Below are 16000 nucleotides of genomic sequence, written 5' to 3'. Positions count from 1 at the left end.
TGACTGACTGAAAATTCTTTGAAGCGAGGCCAATTGGTCATACTGCCTGCTTTGGAGATGGTTTATGGTAGATAAATTGACATTCATGAATCAGAAGCTGCTCTAGTGGATATCCCTGGCAGTAGTGGAACATTTAAAAAAAAGAGCACAATTTCGAGAGGCATTTCATTGTCCCAAATAGTACTGAGCACCTGAGATGTGATCATGCTGCTCGGTCTGCACAGCTGCAGCCCAAAGCAGTACCACATTCGCCATAACATCAAGATCGTGCATGTGATCTGTTATTAATATCATTTCAGGCATGAGATAAAAAGGCCAGATATTTGGTATATATTTGTGCTCCGTCAGTGAAAAAATAGCTGGATAGATGATTGTATGTTGCCGTGACAACGCACAGACAATGTAGTAAATGTACTAATGGTTTTGACATAATGAACTATTCCTACAAGATAAAGTAGAGTGATGGAAACAGTGACATGTTCCAGTGCACTTGTACTAAATATCAGCCCTTGTGTCCAATTAAAGTCATCCAATGTGTTGGAATAATAAGCAAAATCTTTCCCAAATCATTTTCCTCCATGTTTTAGTAGAAAGTTAGATCAGGGCTCGTATTCGTAACATTTCTAAGAATAACCTCACAGAGCTCTTAATTTAGCTTAAAAAATGGAGTGATTCAGGGCCAATCACAGAGCAACTTTTATGTTCGAGAGGAGGCGGGGCTTAACACTGTTACTAGGCATAATACATTCTTTTGAAGACTGTGATTGGTTGTCTAATAAAAAAAAAAAAAAGGAGCTCTTTTAAAATCTGGTCTGTTATAAGTCTTGAGGCTATATGTGTCAGAGATGTGATCTCTAATATGATTGGTCACAAAAATAATCCCTACACGATCGAATCTGTATCATTCTTATTAACTCACTATCATTTATTAAATAATGTACACAATACCTTTCTTCTCCCTTTTCATCTTTCAGTCAGTTTCTCTTCTCCTACAGAAACACTTGAGCCTTAAGGGTTAAAAGGATTTTTATTAATAACTTTTCTTCTCTTTCATTTTAAGGGGAAACGCCCACATAATTATTGAAAGAATTTTTTAAAGATTTTTATTACTAGGAGAAACTCTTTCAAGAATTTTTTATGAATACGAGCCCTGGACTGTTGTTTTGTCTCTGCTGTAGTCATAAAGACGTTCATGTGTTAATCTCAGGACCCTTACTTACAATACTCTCCGTAATGCTTTAGAATCACATTAACCCCAAAGATTTGGTTCTGGTTCCTCTCAAGGTTTCTTCATCAGGTTTTCATGTTTAACATCTAACCTGTTCTTAAAAGTGAAACAAATTCATTTATTGACCTCTTTCTTTTCACAGAACTCCAGTGTCTTTGTTCAGTGGCGACAGTATTTACGGGGTGTCGGCTCCGTCGGTCACAACAGACACCCAGAACATTTTCCGTGAGCACATCCAAGCCGGCATGGGAACGATCAAAACAAATTGCAAAGAAGATATTTTCATTTATCGTGAATATGTAAAAAACAGATACATGTGACGCGTCGGTCACGCTTTCCGTCTCTTTAGATAAGTATTTCGGTAAGGCCGAAAGAAGAAATCCTTCCTGCGAAAAAATCATCAGCTGACCTTCTTCTAAAAAAAAAAGATCTCATACAGTACCATTCATCAGCACGTCTGCTCTCTCGTTCTCTGGATCCTAATTTAACAGGGTTTCAGGTCCAAGACTGTGACAGGCTGAGAATTGATTTCATATCCGATGTTATTTACAGTTATAACACAACACATGCAGATTCCACTGATCATTTAGGTTTTATTACCAGTGCCGTAGGTTATCCTCGGAGTAAAGATTTCCCAGATAATACAGTCTATACAAGTTATCCAAACTGGACTGCTATTCTGCTTCTTAATTGACCTCATTATTATTTATTTTGCCATGATTGGGTTTTAATGTGCATGAGCATCTGTAAGTCGCTTTAAAAATATTACATTTGTGTATTTATTAAACTTCTGTCTGACTTTACATTGTTTTTCAAAACACTGCCTTCGTTAGCGCTGGTTTTTCCGTCGGCTCACTCCGTTTTCTCTCCGTCTTTGTTCGGCCGTCTGTCTTTCCCCCTCTCTCTCTTTCTCTCTCTCTCACTCTCTCGCTTTCAGTCTCTTTTGCCCATGAGCCTCGTGACTCTTGAGCAGACGGACGAACCATAGAAACGGCAGCACGGGAAATTCACGTGGCTCGGTGTACGAATGCCATGGCAATCTCACAAAAAAAATACACACGTTGACACATAAACCACATTCATACACACACACACACACTCACACACACATTCCCGCTTTAGGCTCATTGCATATGGAAGAGTTGCAGCTATTTAGCATTTATTAAAAAATAATTGATTGATGATCGTCTTCATTTGTAATCCACGATTTCCTTGTTTGAAAAGAACGGGAACAGAAAGCCGAACGAAGGATTCGAAACCTGACGATGATTATAAACTAACACGCTAACATACACAGTCTTTATATACCGTATGGCCAAAAGTATGTGAACACCTGACCTCGTGTGTGGAAACTGAATTAGAACAATATTGTTGTTAATGTTCAATGATAAAGCTCACCTGGAGCTGGAGAGAGGGTTAAGGGCTTTACTCAAGGGACCAGCAACATGTCTGCAAGCTCCTATTGGGACACATGAACATCCATAGACTTAACACATTCATATCAAACATGACGATGGTGATGATCTCAATGACCTGAGTGACCATGACCGGGTTGTTGGTACCACATGGGCTGGTTTTAGTGTTTCAGAATCTAACCTTCACCTTTAACACTTCTTTTGAGTTTAAACAGAAGAGATATCTGAAGATATTTGTTATTGTCGTAGCATCGGTGCAGAAGTGACGTATATTTCTGCTTGACATCATTCTTTTTTTTTCCTCGTGTATATAATAGCATCGTCTCGTACCCCCCGTCTTTACCTTCATGCACCTCTGACCATTTTGTATTTTTATTTCATTCACCCTCTTGTTCTGATCATTCTAAGCTCAGCAATTTTCTTCATTGCTGCCTTTTTTTCCCCCTCGTCCCTGCTTCATCCTCCTGTGGTGTGCTGTTCAGCTCAGGGATCTGCCGAGTCACGTGCATGTATGTATGTTCATGCAGAATAAGGACCTACATATAGGTTTACGCACTTTTGCACTTTTCTCTGCTTGTTTTGTCTTCTTTCAGTGTCTGTGTCATCAAATAATAAATGTGGAACCTGTTGGCATCAGGAATGTTTAATATCCATGTTTTACTTTTGGTTGTTTTATGTGATAAAGCTTCTGTGGTATTTATTTTATTATGTAAGTATTTACAATGCATGGATACGCAGATTCTTTCTTTCTTTCTTTCTTCATTATATATAACTATATAATTATATACCAAATTATCTAATTCTATCTATATATATATATATATATATAGATCACTATATAATTATATAAAAATTATAGAATAATATGTATCTATATATATATATATAGTAGATTAAATATTATTATATATCATAAATATATTTATCTAATATATATATAAATATATATATAAAAAAAAATAAATATATATAAACTTTTTATAAATAATTATATAATTTCTATAATCTATTATAGATTGATATATAATTAGATTATCATATATATCAAAAAAATAATAATTATCTATATCTATAATATATATATATCTCTATCTATCTCTCTATCTCTCTCTGTCGCTCCCTCTCTCATTCTCTCTCTCCCTCTCTTTCTCTCATTCTCTCTCACTCTCTATCTCTCCCCCCTCTCTCTCCCCCTCCCTCCTTCTCTCATTCTCTATCTCTCTCTCTCTCTCTCTCTCTCTCTCTCATCTGCTGTTTACTCAGATCACTCCTTTTTTTTTTTTTACCCTGCTCGCTGGCTTAAGTGCATGAAGCTCATGTGGTTGCCAGGATACACAGAGATACAGTTCACAGGACAGGTAGCAAGGCTATGTGTCAAACCTTCTAAAGGAAAAAAAAAAATCTGCATTTTTTATCTAAAACCATTTCTACCACCATTAACCACTTCATCTTCCAGGGCCAAGGTTCAAAAATATAATCAGCACTCTCACAACTACACGCAATACCTATTAGTGTCAGTGATGTTACAAATCACTATGGTTTAATATTAATAAATAATAACTGAGAACATTTTGTTTAAGCATTTCAATTCTGGTAAGCCATAGAATCTAAATGTAATACAGGGTTCACTTTGATATGTTCACAACACATAACACAACAATACTACCGACCACACTGTTGGCTAAATCCCAGTGCGGTTTGATACGTATTTCAGATATATTGTACCATACAACATAGTAGTAGGATGAATTAATGACTGGTTTGTTTTCTGCAATGTGCCTTGAGGATCTTGTTCAACCTTCTCTTTTCCCTAGCTCCCTTAGACTGTGATTGGATGTTAAGGCTGTGCTTATAAATCCATCATCTGAACGTCACCTTGGTGATGGTGTGGTTCGATTGAATGACCCAAGTGCACCAATGGGATAGAGATGAACCATGGTTTATTTGACAAGAACGTAACAAACTGTTACCTAACTTAAACAAGACATGGTACCCACAGTACCAAAACGAGAGTGCTTGAAAAATACATAACGACTAAAACAAAACCATGATCAAGGTTATTCTGAACATAGAAACATAAACGTTTTGGCCAATCAAACTTATTCACTCATCACTCTGGCAACAGAGAAAGAGAAAAAAAGAGTAGTTTGCTGGTGATTATAGCAGAACATTTCCCTTATAACCAGTTGATACATTTTAGGAGTTTGTGGCTTGTAGAGTACATAGACTCTACAATATATTATTGTAGACTCTATCATAGACTCTACAATATATTATTATTACAATATAATATGTATATTCACATGCTGGAACACAGTCAGCCGGTTGGTTGGTTGGTTTCAACCATCTAGACAGTAATTTCCACCCTAAACAGAATCTCCACAGGTGGGCCCATTGTTGACTGGTCTCATCAAGGAACTTCATCTTCTCTGGCTGTAAAGGGCTGTCACCGATGCACTGTTTTCATGGTGCTTGAGTTCTGGGTTTGTGGTGTCTGTATTCAAACGTTCTAGCTCTGATCTAGGGTGTGGCACAGTGGACCTCTTTAATAGTGCCATGTCCATAGACACTTCTTTCTGTACAGAATGCCCTGACTCGTGAAGTCACTAGTTATATGCTTGTCCTTCTCTATCCTTACCCCTTCCTACGTGTGGCACCAAGAAGGTCGGCAAGGCCTTGTACCCCACTGCTGCTTTCTCTAGTTGGCTGAACAACTGTTGACCAGGTTCTGAGGGCTGTCCCATAGGCCGAATCACCAAATTCAGACATACATACTAAATTCTTTATACAAAAATAATCTTAGCAAAATAAAATCGCTAAATACTTTCTATGCAAAGTAGGATAACAGCTGCAACTGCAGCTGACCAGTTACAATTTTGATGCTCAGAATAATGCTTGAGTCATTACTGAGTAGTAATTGTCATTATGCACAACTAACAATAATATTAAACTGATGCTAGATACAAAAATTACAATAAACCAATTCGTGCAAGTTGTGGCCTAATGGTTAGAGAGTCTGACTCGTAATCCTAAGGTTGTGGGTTCGAGTCTCGGGCTGGCTACGACTGAGGTGCCGCAGCATAAATGGCTGCCCACTGCTCCGTGTGTGTGTTCACTGCTGTGTGTGTACACTTTGGATGGGTTAAACGCAGAGAACGAATTCTGAGTATGGGTCACCAAACTTAGCTGTATGTCACATCACTTTCAATATTAATGCTATTCTTGCATTGACAGTCATAATCATTACATTGAGGTTTAATGCCATGTTTAAGGTACTGAAGCATCTAATGAGGTGCTTATTGTGTTGAACCATGTTTGAATGCCATCTGACGCAAAGGCCATGTGAATTAACTGACCAGATAATTGGTCCCACATTCAGGGCCAAAGAATAAAAGAGAGCATCATGTGTTGATTGGAGACAGAAAGATAGCCTCAGTTGTAGTGAAAAAATATGAAAAAAAAAAAAAGGAAATGTTTTTTTTTTCTGCATGTGATGCATGACAACGACAATGGTGGTAGCATTTTCTCTCTTTGCTGAGAGACTTATAACCATTACTAGAAAAAGAAAAAAAATCTTTTAGTTTTAAGTTTCATGGTCTTAAAAATCATAGCGGTCTCATACCTGGGAATTATACTCTTACCATTGCAATTCCTCAAATGTTAAAAGAGTATGTAAGATCCTGTATATACCATAAAGCTTATTTACTTGCAGTTCTTCTGAACCCTGAATAGGAAAAATACTTTCCCCCTCTTTTTATAAGGTTTTGTTCACTCAAAATCAGAGTCTGTGTGTCACCTTAAGTATTAAAGCTCTTCGTCTGATTTGTAATATAAGATGTTTACCAGTTAACTAGGCTTATCACACTGGTCCGAAGTATGGTTTGCTGCTACATGTTGAACGGTCAATTGAAAAGAGAAAAATATACAGGCTGCTGTCTCACCTCTTCTATGCAGGACAAAAAAAAAAATAATGTTCTCTTCAGTACTATGACTGCCCACAAGTAGAGGACAGAGGACAGTCCGTTTCTATAACAGGTGATCCGGAGGAACTCATAAAGTACACACTCACAGCACACTCCTGTTTGATAATTACCTGGATGTTTTGTTTTTTTTTTTATGTTGGGAACAGACAAACCTAGAAAATGTACAGAGGTTGTGAATCTGTCATTCCTAGCATTAGATGGACTGCTTACCCTAAAGTCTAAAATAAAAAGTGTTGTTTTTGTTTTCACCAATGACCAGGTCACATTACTTACACACAGGTCCCTCTGTTGACTCATATCCTACTGATTAACATTCATTTTTCAGCCAATGTGTGCTACAAAGTGATCCAGGAAACCGGTCGAGTAATATATGTTTAATTATACTTTGGCGTACCTTCATTACAGTGTTTGGAATAATATGCTACTGGTGTCCTGAGATTAAATTTCTTTGATACGCATGTGCTCTCTGAGAGAGAGCGGGAGGGAGATAGATAGATAGATCGAGAGATAGATCGAGAGAGAGATAGATCGAGAGAGAGAGAGAGAGAGAGAGAGAGAGAGAGAGAGAGAGAGAGAGAGATGTGGGGGGTGGTCTTGACGTCATTCGTGTTTTTAGCGGTCTACACGGTTTCCACAAACACACTCTTCTCGTGCTGTCTTCAGATCTGTATGGCCAGTGCTTTGTCTCAAACATTCATGTTCGTGGAAAGCTTTTTTTTCCTTCAAGACCAGAAGCTATTACAGGAAGTTTTACACGGAGAACAAGCATCACAGTTTTCCTTAATGTGAACTAAAAGGTACGTGTTCTTAACATTTTCATTTCTCACTACTGCGTGTTTATATTCAGTGACACGCGACTTTGCTGTAGTAGGGAAGAGTTTCGTTTCAGCACCATGGATAGCATCACAGTTCGCTAACGAGTGCAGTATGTTTTAAATATTGATTTGATTTTATTTTTCGTTTCCACTACTCATTAGTTCATTACTATGCATTAGCAATTAGCACTTGTTTACGGAGTAGATGTGACTTCACTGGGAATTCTCTACGTTTAATACCCTCAGCTTCGTGTTGCATTAAAAGGTTTTTGCCTTGTTCTCCTAATTGTAATATGCATCTCTCTCTCTCTCTCTCTCTCTCTCTCTCTCTCTCTCTCTCTCTCTCTCTCTCTCTCTCTCTCTCTCTCTCTCTCTCTCTCCAGGTTGGACACTGTAAAGATGAATGAGAGCGCAACAGCAAACGAGAGCGTGGCAGGATTTCCCATGACCTCGTGGCTGGAAGCCGGAGACTTCAGCGGAAACAACAGCCTTGCGCTCTCCTCATCCTCTTTGCTTCTCGATTTTCCCATAAACCCATGGGACATTATGCTGTGCCTCTCTGGCACTGTGATTGCATGTGAGAACGCCATCGTTGTGGCGATCATATTTTACACGCCGACTCTGCGCACCCCGATGTTTGTGCTGATCGGCAGCCTTGCAACAGCCGACCTGCTAGCGGGAGTGGGACTGATTTTAAACTTTGCGTTCCAGTACTTGATCTCGTCGGAGACGGTCAGCCTGATCACGGTCGGTTTCCTAGTAGCCTCGTTCACAGCCTCGATTAGCAGTCTGCTGGCAATCACCGTGGACCGCTACTTCTCTCTGTACAACGCGCTCACGTACCTGTCGGAGAGAACGTTGCACTGTGTGCACTTGATGCTACTGGGCGCGTGGGGAGCGTCCTTGTGTTTCGGCATGCTGCCCGTGCTTGGCTGGAACTGCGTGCATGACACGGCCTCCTGCAGCGTCGTGCCCCCACTCACGCGCACCAACGTGGCAATGCTCGCCGTGGCCTTCTTCACCATTTTTGTCCTCATGCTTGGCCTCTACTGCAAGATCTGCAAGATTGTTTGCCGCCATGCGCACCAGATAGCACTTCAGCGCCACTTTCTCGCGCCGTCGCACTATGCCGCAACCAAGAAAGGAGTCTCTACGCTCGCCATCGTCCTTGGCACGTTTGGCGCGAGCTGGCTGCCTTTTGCCATCTACTGCTTGGTGGGCGAGCGCGAGGACCCACCTGTGTACACGTACGCTACGCTACTACCGGCCACCTACAACTCCATGATCAACCCGATCATATACGCATATCGCAACACCGAGATCCAGCGCTCGCTCTACGTGCTTTTCTGCGGCAATGCGCGCACCGACGTGTCCTATCGTTCCAGATCACCGAGCGAGGTCTAGATGCGGCAGGTTTTTCTCTTCAAACTCACTTCACATTACGTGCATCTGCTAAGATGAAAGTGTCAAATCAAAGTTAGTCAGTTACACAACTGCACTTTACTTATGACTCGCGCCAGCCATGAGACGCTCTTAATGCTGTGAACAACGGACTTTGGCAACAAAGCAAAAACCTCACGTTAAGAATGTGTCTGAACTATTTAAAGTAAAAACAATCTAACAAAAAACTAAAACAAAAAAACAGCACTTTATCTGAAGATATTAAATGCCAAAGCAGTATTGTACAGCCCTGTAAGTTCTGTGATTTATGTAATGGATTTTTTTTTAAACTTGTAAAATTGTCTCTGAATATATGGTTTTATATGGAAAAGAAAGTGAATTAAATATGTGTTTCTTCAATTTGTCTTTGTAAATTGCACAGTTAATACTTTTATAGTTTGGTAAATCTTTTGTCAGACAGCAAAATGTAGTTAAAAAACATTACCTATATATCAGTTCTACAGCAAACAAGAAGGCAAAATAATACGATTTAGGTGCAAATCTTTGCAGTGAGATGTGCATCCTGAGATGCTTTACTGCTCACCATGGTTGTATAGTGTGGTGGTTTATCTAGGTAGCTTAAGTAGTTGGGAACACTGCATTGTTTTATTAAAATAAACACAAAATTAGTTAAGGAAGTAAAATGTGTTTTGAAATGAACAACACAGAATTTCTTTATATAATGTCTAATAAGTTTGGAGAACATTTGTAGAGGAATTCTAAACACACTCCGTCTTAGACACTCTTAGTGACCCCCACTAATACTAATGAGCTTCGATCTCGGTTTGTAAACTCTAAACATTTCCTGTTATTATATTGTTTAGGGAGAAATTACATACACCACGAATTCTGTCTCTTTAAAATGTCATGATACTGTCAAATGTCCGAATAAGGAGTTAATTAGGAGTGCACCCAAGAATGTGTTTTAGAGCCAGTGTATTTTGTGTCCTTGTTAAGTTGAGAAAATCCAGAAAAAACCCAGACCTTGAGTAAGAAAGGCGTGAAACATGGTGGTGGCAGCATCATGTTGAGGGGAATGTTTTGCTGGAAAAGGGACTGGTGCAGTTGAGAAACATATCATATTATAAACATGTAATGAATCACTTTTGAAATTGTGTAGCTTTATACGGTCATTCCCATATGAACATTACCATATGATTATAAGATAAGTAATTACTAATACTAATGGCTCATTACAGCTTCATGAGACGTTAAGTTTATAAAGATGCTTAGAAGAAATTATTAAGATAGTTAAAAGTTACATAGTTAGTACAATTATCATAAAAAAATGAAGGACTAAGCAGATATACTAAAGCAAAACCTCAAGAAAATGAGATTAATAATAATGATTGAAAGCATACCTCAAAAGTATAAAAATCGACCAGACCTGATTCCAAAACAACTCAATAATTAATGAAAAATGTCCAAAAAGTATTATAGAGAGTTCCAGAAGGCTAACTCCAAGATTTCAGTATATATATATATATATATATATATATATATATATATATATATATATATATATATATATATATATATATATATTTCATATAGCAAAATAAAAACGGAACTAAACTTGTTTCTCAGCCAAAGAAGATGTAAACTGTAGCTCTTGTGGATTTCAGAAGGTTCCAGAAGGACAATGAATGATGATCTGGATCAAAAACTGGATATACTATATACTGTATATGACTGGTTTAAACATTTGAGTGAGTCAATTTGTACAACTGGTCAATTTGTCATTAGTACTAAGATTGATTGCAAATCACTTTTCTCTGTCAAAAATATGTTAGAGCTTCATAAGAACATTTGTTTTCGGCAAAGAAAGCCAGGTACAGCTGCATTATAAATGCTTGTGTCTACTATCCCATGGTGTTTCTAGTAACAGAGATTTGATTCGAAGTCGTATTTTTATTTATCTTTGTCGTTCCACTCAGATGTAAAAGATCTGTGGGCGCAGGGACACAAATCACACATTTTTACAAGCTAGTTAACATGACAGCATGTAGTGGGAGTGTGTGCTGTCAATGTGTTCTGGTTCATGAGAGCTGAATGACGCGTGGTCTGGCTTTTGTATGTACTGTAGTCCATGTTGTCACTCTGTCTGAAGAGAGAGGAATTTTATACATGCTTGAGTTTTATTGACATCCATAAAAATGACATCATGAACATTCACAGAGTCCCAAAAGCAGAGGCTCGTTTTAAAACGCATTTGATGTGGTTGCTATAGTTCTATGGTCATTTATAAGAAAGGTCAACTAGCACATTCATTCATAATCACACAGTGACAGCTTTTATTCCTTTAAATAGTAACAGCGATAGTAATTGGTTTAAATGTTGAAGTGAAACATTTTTATAATATTTTTCACGTAATAAATCACTTTTGGGGTCATGTAGATTTATGCAGGTGATAGTTGACAGTTGACGTTAAGGATTTACAACACGTTGCATCTCAATGAGGCACTATTTAAGTTTAGAAAAATGCTTCTGAAAAATTATTACTATAGTTACTTTAGTACAGGTATGAAATAAGTAAAATGACTATGGTTTCGTAGAAAGTGTTATTTTTGTCTATAACTACTGTATTTCACCGCTATAAGTTTTCGTCGCCTTGCGCGGCTGTCATTGCACGTCTTGCTGCTTTTCCCTTTCTCTTTATTCATTTGATGCTTTACTCATTGATGGTGCAAGTAAGCCATCTCTCATCCAGAGTGAACAGGAAAGGGATCGCGGCTGTCAGTCTCACTGAGAAACATTACCCTTAGACTTATCATTGGTCAGGATCTTCACACATTATTTCTTTATCCCCATACAGCTTCAATAACATGTTTTATTACTATAACTACGAAGCAGGACAGAACAGAATACACCTCAACAGAAATATCTGTATGGTTTAAAACCTAAAATGGTATAATTTGAAAAAGATACTTTTACTCAAATGACCCAAATATTGTCCGATATTTGCTGATTTTTATGTTGGATAATTTTGCTAGCAAGTAAGGAAGAACACCAAGCATGCCATTCATACTGCATTTCCATCATAAACATGGAACCTATCAAACCTTTCACTTATTGTTGTGAAAACACACAAAGACATTGAGATTAAAAACTGGCCAATATTGTCAGTGATTCAAATACTCTCATTATTCACAGATGCTTTTAGTCATTGCCTTAAGCACCAATTCATAGTACTTACAGTAGCAATCTACTCTCAAGGCTTTTATGTAATTGCTGGGGATATTTTTGGAAAAGGAGACATGATGGTGCCTTACTTCTTTTCCAAATCTGGAGATTGTAGATTAAATTGACCATGAACTTTATGTTCTGGTGGTCTGCCTGCCGGATGTCTGTTCAGGTGATGTTTTACAACAGTGCACTTTCCCATTTTGTCCAGACTCCCTACTACCATTATCCTACTGCCTTGCAGGCTTCTCTATTCCCTCTGCATATGTACAAGTTTTCATCTGTCCTTGTTCTGGGTTTTGTCACATTGGGGTTTTAGCTAATTGTTGTGGTGAAGAAAGAGCTGAGCTGCAAGCTCTCTATTTACCAGTCGATCCACGTTCCTACCCTCACCTATGGTCATGAGCTTTGGGTCAAGACCGAAAAGACAAGATCCCGGATACAGGTGACCGAAATGATTTTCCTCCGTAGGGTGGCTGGGCGCTCCCTTAGAGACAGAGTGAGGAGCTCGGTCACTCGGGAGGAGCTCAGAGTAGAGCCGCTGCTCCTCCACATCGAGAGGAGTCAGCTGAGGTGGCTCGGGCATCTGTTCCGGATGCTTCCTAGATACCTATCTGGGGAGGTGTTCTGGGCATGTCCAACCAGGAGGAGGCCTTGGAGAAGACCTAGGACACGCTGGAGGGACTATGTCTCTTGCCTGGCCTGGGAACGCCTTGGTATTCCCCCGGAAGTGCTAGAGGAAGTGTCTGGGGAGAGAGAAGTCTGGGTGTCCCTGCTTAGACTGCTGCCCCTGCGACCTGGCCCCGGATAAGCGGTAGAAAATGGATGGATGGATGGATGGGTTTTAGGAGCTTCATCCCATAGACCCCACTGACGCCGTGTTCCCTCAAGTCTCAGCCCTACTTTTTCTGACTATCTGAATCTTGATGATCAACCTCAAGATATTAGAGTCTCTTGAGTCAGTGTACTGCATCACTTCTCTTGTATGTGACACACATTGTCAGTGTTGTTAATCAGAAGTTGCAAGTGTTGGTCTTCCATTTACAGCTGCTCTGCTAAAGCTGCATTAATGACCTAGCCAAATTTGAGGAAGCTGGATATCTTCCTCACACATTGCCCAGGCCTTACTCTTATGAGTATTCCATATACAGGAATGTATTTATTCCGTTCCATGCATAGCGGTAAAAGGATTGGAAAGAGGACGCCACGTTGGTAAGCCATAAACCATTCTTCTTTCACCTTTTGTTCTTCTCTGATTAGCTACATGAAACCAACCCATGTGCTCCAAGCTGTCATGTTTAAAATTCACCCATCTTGCACAGCTGTGTCAATATAGGTATTCTGCGGGAAAAACTCTCTTTTAGACAAAATGCCAAAAAATACCCTGCCCTCAGTTCTGAGCACTGAGGTGGCTCTAAACTTCTAAACCTCCTTGAACCTCCATCCAGGTAGAAGGAGTCCATATCAAAATCCACTAATGGCTTCGTCAATCTCACTCACTCATTTTCTACCACTTATCCAAGTGTATCTCAGGCGTCATTGGGCATCAAGGCAGGATACACCCTGGACGGAGTGCGAACCCATCATAGGGCACACACACTCTCATTCACTCACACACTACGGACAATTTTTCCAGAGATGCCAATCAACCTACCATGCATGTCTTTGGACAAGGGGAGGAAACCAGAGTACCCAGAGGAAACCCCCGAGGCACGGGGAGAACATGCAAACTCCACACACACAAGGCGAAGGCGGGAATCGAACCCCGACCCTGGAGGTGTGAGGCAAACGTGCTAACCACTAAGCCACCGTGCCCCCCGCGTAGTCAATGTTTGATGTTCTAACTAGTTGAGACACCTAAGGAATCCAGTTTTAACACTTGTGATGCATTGTTCTACTATGCTATGCTTCTATCCAGGTAGATTTTTGGTTTTGCTATGAGATCTTTTTTCTCTGCTTAGCCAAACCTTACGGAAGAGTGACTGTCTGTGATTTCTTATATAGCCTCATGTCAGAATTCACAGCCTCTTGCTGGCTGAAGGCCACTTGACCAGAGCTTGGAGGGCTGGTAGATCCTGTATCCATACCAGGACTTTGAGTTAAATATGTTTTAAGCTTCTAGTCGATTATCATTTGCGTGGGTTATCTTTTTAAAGTCTTTACTAATAAGATGAACCCATTGTTGGATTTCATACAGTAGCAACATCCATAGATAGTATAGATTCTGGAAGTTAAGGTTCTACCATTTTCTACCTTGATGAGTCACCTGTCTCCCCATAATCTTTGGCTATCATTGAGCACCACTAGCTAAGTATAGTCTGCTGAGTTGATTGTAAATCATAGAATGTCCTCTAACCCAGTACTGAAAATGAACTAACCACTTATATTATCTTATATTAATATATAGAATTAATATATACACTTATATTATATTATCTAACACTAACGCTCCAAAACAAACTCTGTGATTTATTATATAATAAAACCAATGTTCCTTTAACATTGTGTTCCTTTAACTACGCTCATACAACCAGCATATGCACTCAGCATCCATTTAAGAACACATGCTCATTTATGCAGTTATGCACCATTCTGTGTAATCTCTAGAGACTGGGGTGTGTGTGTGTGTGTGTGTGTGTGTGTGTGTGTGTGTGTGTGTGTGTGTGTGTGTGAGAGAGTGTGTGTGAGAGTGTGTGTGTGTGAGAGTGTGAGTGAGTGAATATGACTGGGGATCAGCAGTTACCCCTAGCTTTATATTAATTTTCAACCCAAAAGCCCCATGGTGTCTCAGAAACTGACAGGCAAAGAACAAAAAGATTTAAATGGTGGGATTTTCTGTGAGCCATCCAGTCATGAGAGTTTATTTCATCCCACGCTCTTCTTGACTATGTATGTTATTCAACACCCAGCTCTAAAACACACTCTTCTAGCTCTTCTTACATGGCATTTCATAAATGTAGAGGAATCTATTTAGGCTTTTAAAGAAATTAAACACACACAAAAAAAACCTGTCTTTTGTTTTTGCAGAGAAAGTTGAACACGGGACCAATTTCTCACATGCTTTAGTAAATCTATCACATATTACTATCTATACGTTTACAGCTATTATTGCGCTCTTGAACAAATGAATCTAATTCAGTGAGTAAGCACAAACAAAGGTCAGTGATTAGGCATATCTGCATTTCCCCCTGTTTTTTTTTTTTTTTTTAGCACTTAATGTATCCACAGAGCCTGGTGCAGTTTATAGTGCATGCACAGATGTGTGTGTGCATGTGTGTATGATGATTAACCACCCCTCTTCCTGGAAACATAGGCAGGCCTGAATGCAAGTGGTCAGTAAAGCACTTTATTCTTCTCTTTATTCTGACACAGAATTGAGTGAGTGCATCATGAAAACACCGCGATGCAGCGCTATAGCCCGCAGAGCAGGTGAACGTTTAATGCTTAATGAAAATGGCAATATGAAAAGATTCACACAGACGTTGTCTTTAGATGATACTTTCATTTAGAGATGATATCATGCTACTACATTAAATATCTTAGCAACGATTTTGCATGCACGATTGAGTCCAAAGGATTTCACACACATCCAATCTCGTAGCTCTCCTGTGTTACTTCAGTTACCTGCACCTTGTTCGTATTTGACGGTATTGCTAATAATCGCTTCAACTTGAATCACATTTTGGGGGGCACGGTGGCTTAGTGGTTAGCATGTTCGCCTCACACCTTCGGGGTTGGGGGTTTGATTCCCGCCTCCGCCTTGTGTGTCGAGTTTGCATGTTCTCCCGGTGCCTCGGGGGTTTCCTCCGGGTACTCCGGTTTTCTCCCCCGGTCCAAAGACATGCATGGTAGGTTGATTGGCATCTCTGGAAAATTGTCTGTAGTGTGTGTGTGTGTGTGTGTGTGTGAGTGAATGAGAGTGTGTGTGCCCTGCGA

At 39.5% G+C, this 16000-nt stretch overlaps 2 protein-coding genes across 8 annotated transcripts in view; both read left to right on the top strand.

Moving 5' to 3' along the window:
* fig4a (FIG4 phosphoinositide 5-phosphatase a) overlaps window positions 1–2031 on the top strand; it is a 49004-nt gene extending 46973 nt beyond the window's left edge. For all 7 annotated transcript variants that reach the window (XM_047818731.1, XM_047818728.1, XM_047818727.1 and 4 more), the window contains one exon: window positions 1371–2031. In XM_047818731.1, coding sequence (XP_047674687.1) covers window positions 1371–1548 — 178 coding nt within the window. In that variant the 3' untranslated portion in view covers window positions 1549–2031. The remainder of the gene's footprint in view (window positions 1–1370) is intronic.
* A 3718-nt stretch (window positions 2032–5749) lies between these two features.
* On the top strand, window positions 5750–9241 carry LOC113662363 (G-protein coupled receptor 6). Its single transcript, XM_047818018.1, has 2 exons — window positions 5750–7423; window positions 7825–9241. Exon 2 carries the CDS (start codon window positions 7841–7843, stop codon window positions 8843–8845), a length of 1005 nt encoding a protein of 334 aa, XP_047673974.1. The 5' UTR covers window positions 5750–7423; window positions 7825–7840; the 3' UTR covers window positions 8846–9241.
* Window positions 9242–16000: the final 6759 nt, after the last annotated feature.

This window comes from Tachysurus fulvidraco, chromosome 9 (genome assembly GCF_022655615.1).
Source record: "Tachysurus fulvidraco isolate hzauxx_2018 chromosome 9, HZAU_PFXX_2.0, whole genome shotgun sequence".
NCBI classification, from domain to species: Eukaryota; Metazoa; Chordata; class Actinopteri; order Siluriformes; family Bagridae; genus Tachysurus; species Tachysurus fulvidraco.
The sequence above is the reverse complement of the archived record's forward strand: the minus strand, read 5'-3'. Positions and strand labels throughout refer to the sequence as shown.